The sequence below is a fragment of the Leptonychotes weddellii genome, chromosome 6, assembly GCF_054177405.1.
Source record: "Leptonychotes weddellii isolate Sample4059 chromosome 6, ASM5417740v2, whole genome shotgun sequence".
Taxonomy (NCBI): Eukaryota; Metazoa; Chordata; class Mammalia; order Carnivora; family Phocidae; genus Leptonychotes; species Leptonychotes weddellii.
Window position 1 is genome coordinate 133747109 of NC_138374.1, and position 10821 is coordinate 133757929.

The following is a 10821-nucleotide window of genomic DNA, read 5'->3' on the forward strand; positions in this document are numbered from 1 at the left end:
GATCTAGTGCCTAAATAGTGGGTAGCCCTGAACAGGAGCTAAGCACAGATCACCCACAGTAACTGGAGGGAAGGCAGATCTTATAGGCCCAGAGGCAGGCAGGTGGGGACATTTGCAAGGTCTCTTCTCATTGCTTCTGTTTTTGAAGTAAAATAGGTAACAAGGTCATCATCCAAGAGGAGGAGGGAAGAGGTCTTGAAGGAAAGAAGGGGGAAAGAAAGTATGAAATACTCATTTAAGCAAAGTAGGAAAGTGAATGAACTAGGGAACAGTAATATTCCCATTGCTGGGAAGCACTGGGGCCCCTCCTAAGGTCATGGCCATGAATTTGAAATTGGATTAATCAACTGATATGTGTGCTTTTTTCTAGCTTCTCTGTCCAGATGGAGAGTTAAATTTAAAATAATAGGAATTCCCCTTCCTTGGAATTATACCAATAGAGCTGCTCCATCTGGACATTCCTATCTCAAGGTACACTTGATCTTGAGAGAGAGTCACGCCTGTGGGCTCCTAGGTACCCTTGGAGTCTGTTTACTCATTTCACAATTTGAGTACTTGCTATTTGCTAAAATACAGGCTTCTCACGAAGGTTTTGCCATCGCATCCTTAGAATAGTTCAGTGGAGTATACAGCATTCTCCCTCATTTTACCGATGCAAACCTTGGTTGAATGACTGCCAGATATCAGGGCTCTGCTTTAATAAGCTGATAGAATCCAGTTTATGTTATGTAGATTATGCCATTTAGACCCGATTTTGGTAAATATTTATCAGCCACTTACTTGTGTTTTGTTCTATGCACTTATAGGGTATAGAAGAAACACGAGATTCATTTATTCAACCAAGATGTCAGCGCCTCATACATGCCAAGTATTATTCTAGACACTGGGGACACAGCAGTGAGCAAAATAAAGTTCCTGAACTCATTAAACAACTATGCCAGCTAGTGACACGTTCCAAGAAGGAAAATAAAACAGCGCCGTCTAGGAAGGCCTCTCTGATGAGTGACATTTGAGCAGAGGTTTCAGTAACATATAAAAGGAAGCCCTGTCAGTGTGTAGGAGAAGAGCCTTCTAAGCAGATGAAACATGAGGTGGAAAGTCCCTGAAGCAGGTTTTTTGCCTGGTTATGTTCAAGGAAGAGTAAGAAAACCACCATGGCTGGAGCTGAGTGAATAAGGGAGAGAGCAGAAGAAATGAAGTTGGGTGGGTGGCCAGAATATGAATATCTCTGGACCAGAGCAAAGGCTTGGACTTTTTTCTGAGTTGATGGAAAAGCATTACAAAGTTTGGGGCGGAGGGAACATGGTTTGACCTGTTTCTAAGAAATCACTTTAGGGGCGCCTGGGTGGCTCAGTCGGTGAAGCGTCTGCCTTCAGCTCAGGTCATGATCCCAGGGTCCTGGGATTGAGCCCCACATCAGGGAGCCCGCTTCTCCCTCTCCCTCTGTCTGCTGCTCCCCCTGCTTGTGTTCTCTCTCTCTCTCAAATCAATTAATAAAATATTAAAAAAAAAAAAAGGTTTGAGGAGAAAAGAGAAAGAGTGAGATAATCATGTAAGAAAGTAAGAGAGTGAACGATGAGACATGGTAGGTAGGATTACCAGGCAGCATTTAGGGCCCACATGAGGGTAATGGACATGGATTTAAAGTGAAACCAGTTAAGAGATTGTCCCTAACTTCCAGGCTGAGTGAAGAGATAAGACAAGTACCCAAACAATATTTACTGAGAATTTATTACATGCTCAACATTATCCCATTGAATCCTCTGAAATTTCCGAGGTATCATCCGCATTTTATAGTTGAGGAAACAGGCTTTGAGATGCTAAAGATCTTGTCCAAGGTCAAGCCACACTGCTAGAAACCAGCAGAACTGGCTTTGGGACCCAGAGCAGCCGACTCCACATTCAAACCACCAAGCTCTACTATTCCCACAAGATGGAATATTGTCACATGCTCGCCCAAATATGGTAACGTGCTAATAATGATTGAATCTAGGTGAAAAGCATATGGATGCGCACTGAACTATTATTCTTTCAACTCCAGTACATTTTTTCTAATAAAAAGTTAGGGGGAAAAAAGAAAATATTAATTTAAAGTAAAACAAAATTATTATTTTTAAAAGTAGATGTAGATTGATATGATCCAATTTTGTAAAAGATATAGACTGCTTATCTATCTACCTATCTATTTAAAAATCTGGAAGAACATTCACAAAAGTGTTCCCGAAACTCTATGGAATTCTTGCTAGTCCCCCTTTGACCAAAAGAAAGGATCCATGAAAAGAAAGGTTGTTCCTGAGATTCTTGGGAGACCAGCAGGTCATTGCTTTCTTCCCCCATGATCTTCCTGTGGTCATAGTCATTATTTATTTATTTATTTATTTGCACACGATTGATGTAATGGCCCAGCAGTCACCTACTTGACACGCTCCACTCTGGTACGCCGTCATCACAAGAGGTTCGCCCATACCGCAAAAGCAGGCCATGGATGGGTAATAGGCTAACAGTCGATAGTCCAGACAAGAGGGTCAGGGGTCAAGACGCGAATTCTATAGTCCCATGATCTCTGACTTTAAATCCTACTTTCTCGATTGCCAGCAATCGAGACTCTGACCTTGCTTTGTTATCCCTCTGTCTGACTCTAAGCCTGTTCCCTTAATCCGCCGACTCTTTTCTCTCACCCCAGCCCCTCCCCTTTGGAGGAAAATCTGGTCCCAATTCTAAATATCTCCCCTCCGATGGCTGTCTCTTCCTCTACTTTGCTTCTCGGGTCAGCTAATCTTGAGCATCCCCCAAGCCCGAATATGTGTCAGGACAGAACCACCCGGGCCACGCTTCCCTCCACCCAGCAGGCTGTCCCCCTTCCTGAGTATCCCCTGACATTACCGACCCTGGAATGGAGTCATGGCTCAGCTGCTGTCTGGTCCTCCAGGGCTTCCCAGCTCCATTTGGCTTAAATGTATGAGAGGGCGCTGGGGAGACCAGAAAAGGGTGCTATAAGGAGGAGAAGACCCCTATTGCTCACCATGCCCCCTTGAAATCTCCCTCGTACCTTCTGCTGAAAAGCACTATGCTGAGTCTTCTACCTCCTGCCCCTCCTCCCTCCCCCCTCTCCAGCCAGTTCTCAAAATAGCCACTCAGAACACGGGATTTCTAGATTTAGTTTTTGGTGATTTGCTGAGGTTGGGGGTGGGGATGGTTAGATCACAGGTTGTTAGCTCCCACACTCTCTATAGTTCTCAGCCCTTTCCTGGTCCCTGGTCTCTGCCCCAACCCTCTGTTTGTTTTCCAGAAACTCAGCGATTTTTGATGAATCAAGGTCCTCTGGTACATCACCTGTAAGCAATCAGACTAGCTGCACTGTGGGTAAACCAAGGAGGCACGGAGGTCCGCTCTGGGTGAACCAGATACCACATGCTCCGTAAGAGCATCTCTCCCACAAACTCACACCTCCGCAGGATCGATGCTAACCCACAGGAGCTGTGACCAGGGAGGGTTTCTCAGCCTCTCTCTGCCTCACATCCTAGCCAGGTATGGATTACAAACTCTCAGGGGCTCTTCTGCTTCTTTCAACACTGAGCTCTTCTGACCTGTAATAACAACAGTGAAGTGGGTTAGCAAGTCCTCCCTTTTCCTCATAGGACTCAGCAGGAGAACACGAAGAGATCCCGGACTGCAGCAAGCCACCTCCCCTGGCCTTGTTAATAACCACAAGTGTCATACCTTCTACGTGCCAGTCACATCTCTACACACTTCATAAACACTGGCACGTGAGTCATTATAACAGCCCCATAAGAGGGCTATTGTAACTATTCTCATTTTACAGGCATGGAAACTGAGGTAAGAGAGGTTCGTTAACTTGCCTACGGTCATACAGCTAAGAAGTAGCAAAGCCAGAATTTGAATCAAGACAGTCTGACTCCATGGGGCCACTGGGTGGCTCAGTCGGTGAAGCGTCTGCCTTTGGCTCGAGTCATGATCCCAGGGTCCTGGGATGGAGCGTCGGGCTCCCTGCTCAGTGGGGAGTCTGCTTCTCTCTCTCCCTCTGCCCCTCCTCTCATGCTCTCTCTCTCCAAATAAATAAATAAAATCTTAAAAAAAAGGGCGCCTGGGTGGCTCAGTCGGTTAAGTGACTGCCTTCAGCTCAGGTCATGATCCCAGGGTCCTGGAATCGAGTCCCACATTGGGCTCCCTGCTCAGCGGGGAGCCTGCTTCTCCCTCTCCCACTCCCCCTGCTTGTGTTCCCTCTCTCACTGTGTCTCTCTCTGTCAAATAAATAAATAAAATCTTAAAAAAAAAAAACAAAAGGGACAGTCTGACTCCAGAGTCCATGCGTTTGAACACCATGCTATGCTATCTCCTCAAGTCTAGCCAAGGAAGGAAGGTAGGAAGGAAAGTCCTAGGGATCGTGACTTCCTACCATTCCCACTCTCAATCCACAGTCCCCAGCACTTTCTTCACGTGTGCTCTACCGGGAACATGTCCGCCCATTATGGGGAAATCTTACCTGTTATTACAGAACCTGATCCCAGACCATGCCTATTGACTCAGAACCCTGATTCTGCCTTTTATCTCGACATGTGTTCGGTGGGCCTCCTGGCACACACTAGGCTGACCTCTGGGCGACAGCTATCACCTGAGGGTATGTTCGTCACTCCCAGGGCCAGATGCTAGCCCTTCAGATTCTGAGAATTCTGTGGGTAGGACCATCCCACTGGTTTCCATTCCAAATGACTCCCTCACCCACATTCAGGTCTGCTATTCCACGTTTCTAGTGAGCTTGGAGCTTGGTTCAGTTCAGCCTCACCGCGCACACAGGACTCAATGTTTCTCACTTCTCAACACGCACCAAACACTAATTAGCAACCCTCAGGCCCATCTGCTCTCGCCTTTCCCCAAAGGGCCCTACTTTTTCCCCTTGCCTACCTTCCTATATTCCTTCTCTCCTCACCTCTGGGCCTGACAATGTTCCATTCCGTCATCCTGGCGGTGGCTGCCGGGCCCCTGTGAGTATACCCTTGTTTCCTCTGCAGTTCGAAGTTGTGGACTCTCCCTCCGCACAGGGGAAGGAGGAAAAGGGTAGGTAAGGCCTGTTAGCCTAAAGAAAGGCTTGGAGAGTGCCGAGAGGGATCTGACATGGCCACGGCCTCCCTTTCCCTGGATGACACCTCCTCCCAGGGCATTCATCAGCATTTGGATGAATTCCTGTCCTTCCATCTGAGCTTAAGATCCCATTCTCCTTCCTCCTTCTCAGGAGTCCTTACAATCAACTCCCCTCACTCTCGTATATAAAACCTCTCCCTCTTTTTAAAAAAGGAAAAGAAGGCTTCCTCAATCTGAATTCCTTCTTCAACTACCATTAGAGGGAAAAGAAGCAGGCCTAGGACCATGCATTGAGGAACCCCAATATTTAAAGGTCAGAGGGATCTTTTCAAAAAATATGAATAGCCATATGCAAAAAAACCCCCAACAACCAAAAAAACTGAATCTAAACCTTGCACTTCATACAAAAATTAACTCCAAATGCATACAAAACCTAAAACTATAAAACTTCTAAAAGAAAATACAGAAAAAAAAATCTTTGAAACCTTGGGGTAGGCAAAGATTTCTTAGACATACCAAAGGTAGAATTCATAAAAGAAAAAAATTATAAATTAGACCTTGTCAAAATTAAGAACTGCTCTTTGTTTTGTTTTGTTGTTTTTTCAAATTTTTATTTAAATTCTGGTTAGTTAACATATAGTGTAATATTGGTCTCAGGAATAGAATTTAGTGATTCATCACTTACATACATACCCAGGGCTCATCATAAGTGCCCTCCTTAATACCCATCACCCATCTAGCCCATCCCCTACCCACTTCCCTCCATCAATCCTCAGTTTGTTTTGTATCATTAAGAGTCTCTTATGTTTGCTTCCTTCTCTCTCTCTTTTCCCCCCTTCCCACAGTTTCATCTGTTTTGTTTCTTAAATTCCACATATGAGTGAAATCATATAGTATTTGTCTTTCTCTGACTGACTTATTTCACTTGGCATAATACACTCTAGTTCTATCCACGTCATTGCAAATTGCAAGATTTCATTCTTTTTGATGGGTAATATTCCATTTTATATATATATATATACATATACATATATATATAGAGAGAGAGAGAGTCATACGGCTAAGAAGTAGCAAAGCATATATATATATATATGCGTTACATCTTCTTTATCCATTCTTCAGTCGATGCATATTTGGGCTCTTTCCATAGTTTGGCTAGTATAGATAATGCTGCTATAAACATTGGGGTGCATGTACCCCTCTGAATCTGTATTTTTGTATCCTCTGGGCAAATACCTAGTAGTGCAATTGCTGGATCATAGGGTAGCTCTATTTTTAACAAGAACTGCTCTTTGAAAGACATTCCTAAGAGAATGAAGAGACAAGCTACAGACTGGAAGAAAATATTTGCAAATCATATATCTGACAAAGGACTTGTATCCTGGATATATAAAGAGCTTTCAAATCCTGGTAACATGAATGCAATTTGCAAAAATGGGCAGGATATTTGGACATGTCACCAAAGAAGATACATGGATGACAAACGAGCACAAGAAAAGATATATAACATCATTAGTCATTTGGGAAATTCAAATTAAAATAACACTGAGATACCATTACATACCTATTAGAATGGTTCTTTTAAAATGATAATGCCATGTGCTAGCAAAGATATGGAGTGTCTGGAGCTCTCATACATCGTTGCTGGGAATGCAAAATGGTGGAGCTACTTTGGCAGGTTAAGCACACCTTTATTGCTAACACCAGCAATCCTACTCCTAGGTATTTACTCAAGTGAAATTAAAACCTCTACACATAAACCTGTAAGTGAATGTTTCTAACAGCTTTACTTATAATCACCAAAAACTGGAAACAAACCAAATGTCCCTCAACTGAGGAACGATAAACAAAGTGTGGTCCATCCATACTATATGATACTACTCAGCAATTAAAAGAAGGAATAAACTACTGATACACACAACCATGTGGATGAACCGCAAATGCATTATGCTAGGGGCACCGGGCTGGCTCAGTCAGCAGAGCATGTGACTCCTGATCTCTGGGTCGTGAGTTCAAGCCCCACGTTGGGAGTAGAGTTTACTTAAAAAAAAAAAAAAAGTAGCATGAGGCTAAGTGAAAGAAGCAAGACCCAATTTTATGACATTCTTGTAAAGGCAAAACTATAGCGAAAGCAGAAAGATCAATTCAGTGCCTGATAAAGGCTGAGGTCACAGGAGGGGTGACTACAAAGGGGAAGTGGGGAATTTGGGGATGATGAAACTGCTCTGTATCTTGATTGTGGTGGTGGTTTCATGACTACATGTTTGTCAAGTTCACAGACCGGGGGCGTCTGGGTGGCTGAGTCTGAGTCGGTTAAGCGTCTGACTCTTGATCTGGGCTCCGGTCATGAGCTCAGGGTCATGAGATTGAGACCCACGTCAGCTCTGTGCTCAGTGGGGAGTCTGCTTGGGATTCTCACTCTCCCTCTCTGTCTGTTCCTCCCCCTGCACACCCTGTCTGTCTCTCCCTCTCTCAAAGATAATATCTTTTTTAAATACATAAATCTTAAAAAAAAAAAAAAAAGGTTCACAGAACTATACACTGATAAGGGCACATTTTACTGCATAGAAATTATACCTTAATGTTTTAAGTGTGAAAAACAGCGAAGGAGAGGTCAAGAGGCTGGCCAAGACTGAGAAGGAGCACTTAGAAAGGCAGGGGAGAAAGGTGTACAGGGCGGGGGGCAGAGGCCTCTCCCAGCTCCTTTCTCTTCATAGCTGAGCCCTCTGAACACTTACTGTCTCCCACTTCCTCAGCTCCCACACTCTCCACCCCACTTCAGCCTCACTTGTCCGCCCTCCTACTCCCAGAAATTCCAGTGCTCTCTCTGATAACCAATACTCTCTCTGATACCAAGTCAAATGCAAAGGGGCAAGCTCCATTTGGCTTGACCTCTTGAGGCATTTGACGCTCAGTCATGTCACCTTCTTCTCCCATCTTCTTTCCCTGGCTCCTGAGGCGTCATAGTTTTCCCTGATTTTCTCCTACCTTTCTGGGCATTTCTTCCCAATGTTTAAGTATTGGAGACTCTCCAGGTTTAGAGCTAGGCTCCCTTCTGTTCTCTCTTCCTAGGTGATCCTATCTGTACCTATGACTTGTTATCATTTATACCGGCTCCGTCCAGTAGCATGGGGGTTGACAAACCACAGCCCCCCGCCAAATCTGGCCTCTAGCCTGTTTTTGTAAATAGAGTTTTGCAGCCATACCCATTGTTTACGTCTTATCTTTGGCACCACATCAGCAGAGCTGAATAGTTGCAAGAGAGGCCATATGGTCCACGAAGCGAAAAATATTTAGTATCTGGCCCATGACAGAAGAAGTGTGCAGTAGAACTGCAATAGAACTTTCTGCAATGATCGAAATGTTTTCTACCTGTGCTGTCTGATGTATGGCATCCACTAGATGCTTGCGGCTGTTGAATACGTTGTAATGTGGCTAGTGCAACCGGGGAATAAAATTGATAATTTTATTTAATTTTAATCAATAAGTCAATCATTGTTCATTAAATAATTAATAAGGAGAACAGCTACATGTAGCTAGTGGCTACCACACGGAGCAGCACACCAGGCCACTGAGGGCTCAAATGCACATCTCTATCCCAGACCTCTCCTTCGTGTTCTAAAACACCTGCACCGGATGTTTTACAGACACCTCAAACTTTAGGGGCACCTGGGTGGCTCCATCGGTTAAGTGACCGACTCTTGATTTCGGCTCAGGTCATGATCTCAGGGTTGTAGGATTGAGCCCCGCATAGAGTCTGCTTGTCCCTCTCTTGCTGCCCGCCCCCCCACATGCTCTTTCTCTCTCCCTCAGATAAATAAAATCTTTAAAAAAATCTTAAAAAAAAAACAAACCTCAAACTCCATGTGTCTCAAACTGGATTCATAATTCTACTGACCCAACCTAATCTTCTGCAAATATTCTCTATCTCATCTACTTGTACAAGCCAGAAACCTGGAAAGCATCCTTCACACCTTCTTCCCGTCACATTGCATAACCAGTTGGGTGTTAACTCCTGTTAACTTTATCTCCCATCTCTTACTCCATTCACTTCTCCCCACTGAGACGGCCCTCACACAGCTGTTTCCTACGTGGACCACTGCAATAGCCCAAGTGGTTACCGATGCCCTTAGGATAAAGAAAATCCTTAATGTGGTCATAAGGGCCCTACGTTTGCAGCCTCTGATTACTTCAGTAACCTTGTCTCTGGAACATACCTTGTCCCTTCCCATCTCAGGACCTTGGCACATGGTTCTCTTTTTTTTAGTTATTTATTTAGTTAATTCCTGCTTATCTTACAGAGCTCCCCTCAAGGGCTCCTCCCAGGAAGCTCTTCTCAGCTCCCCAGATTCAGCAAGGGCCTTCATTTTTTTTAAAGATTTTATTTATTTATTTGTCAGAGAGAGAGAGAGTACAAGCAGGGGGAGCAGCAGGCTGAGGGAGAAGTAGGATCCCCACTGAGTAGGCAGCCTGATGTGGGGCTCGGTCCCAGGACCCTGGGATCATGACCTGAGCTGAAGGCAGACACTTAACTGACTGAGCCACCCAGGCGTCCCATCTAGAGCCTTAGTTATGTTTTAATAGCACCCAGATTTCTTCTTGACAGCACTTATTACTCGTGTAACTAAATTAATTCCGTGGTTAGATACTGAATGTATTCTCTTCCATTTCTGTGCAAGTTCTTTTGCAGGTGGGGGCTCTATGTATCTTCTTCACTGCTGTACCCCCAGGGTCTAGCAAAGGCCTTACACATGATATGCACCCCATATTTGTGGGATGACTGAAAGGCGCCCCCACTCTGTTCTTTTTGCCACTGCATCTAGGTTTCTGAAATCAAAGTTGTTTCCAGGTTGCTGAGGGCCTCAGCATCACCGGTTCGGAGATGGTGAAGATACCAGAAGCCAGGTCACTGCTTTTCCTCAGCTCAGCCTATGGGCCTGAAAAGGAGCTGAGGATGAAGGAGAACTTCTCTAGAAGTGTATTTCCTATTACCTGTATAAGAGCTACTGTGTATTTGCCTTTCCTTCGTCACCCTCCTCACCCACCAGATTGCCATTCCCTTCAAAGCAAAGTCCACAGTTACCGTTTATTTGTATATCATGGTAACAACAACCTATGTCTTGCATAGAGTAGGTACTCCATATTTATGTGAATGAAAATTTCGCGAGCCTCAAATTCCTGGGAGGAGCACCACGGCATATTAGGTAGAGCTATACAGATCTGGTTTCATATCCTGGATTTGCACTGACCCTCTTCAAATCCCAGCTCTGCCATCCCTAGCTGTGGGACATTGGGTAAAGCACTTGGCCTTGCTGTGCTCAAATCTCTCACTGCAGAAAAGGCTAATATACTATTTCGAAGGGTGAAAAGAACTGGAGACAATATATGTAAAATGCCTAGCATATATGAAATAGTTATTGTTTTTTTTTTTTTAAAGATTTTATTTATTTATTTGAGAGAGAGAGAATGAGAGACAGAGAGCACGAGAGGGAAGAGGGTCAGAGGGAGAAGCAGACCCCCCACTGAGCAGGGAGCCTGATGTGGGACTCGATCCCGGGACTCCAGGATCACGACCTGAGCCGAAGGCAGTCGCTTAACCAACTGAGCCACCCAGGCGCCCTGAAATAGTTATTGTTTTCAAGGATTGTAACTCTGGGTTATATATAAGAATAGGTCAAGGGAGGGGCGCCTGGGTGGCTCAGTCGTTAAGCATCTGCCTTC

General features: G+C 44.6%; 1 protein-coding gene across 2 annotated transcripts in view; it reads right to left on the reverse strand.

The window, feature by feature from the left end:
• Positions 1–10821, reverse strand: part of PCP4L1 (Purkinje cell protein 4 like 1) — a 21133-nt gene that overhangs the window by 2492 nt on the left and 7820 nt on the right. Inside the window, exons 1-2 of one of the 2 annotated variants that reach the window (XM_006744422.3) lie at positions 2888–2968; positions 2418–2497 (exon numbers count right to left, since the gene is read on the reverse strand). The exons of the other annotated variant lie outside the window; for it this stretch is intronic. Of the exons in view, the coding sequence (XP_006744485.2) occupies positions 2418–2497; positions 2888–2903 (96 nt within the window). The 5' untranslated portion in view covers positions 2904–2968. Of the gene's footprint in view, positions 1–2417; positions 2498–2887; positions 2969–10821 lie in introns of those variants that run through there. 2 annotated transcript variants of the gene reach the window in all.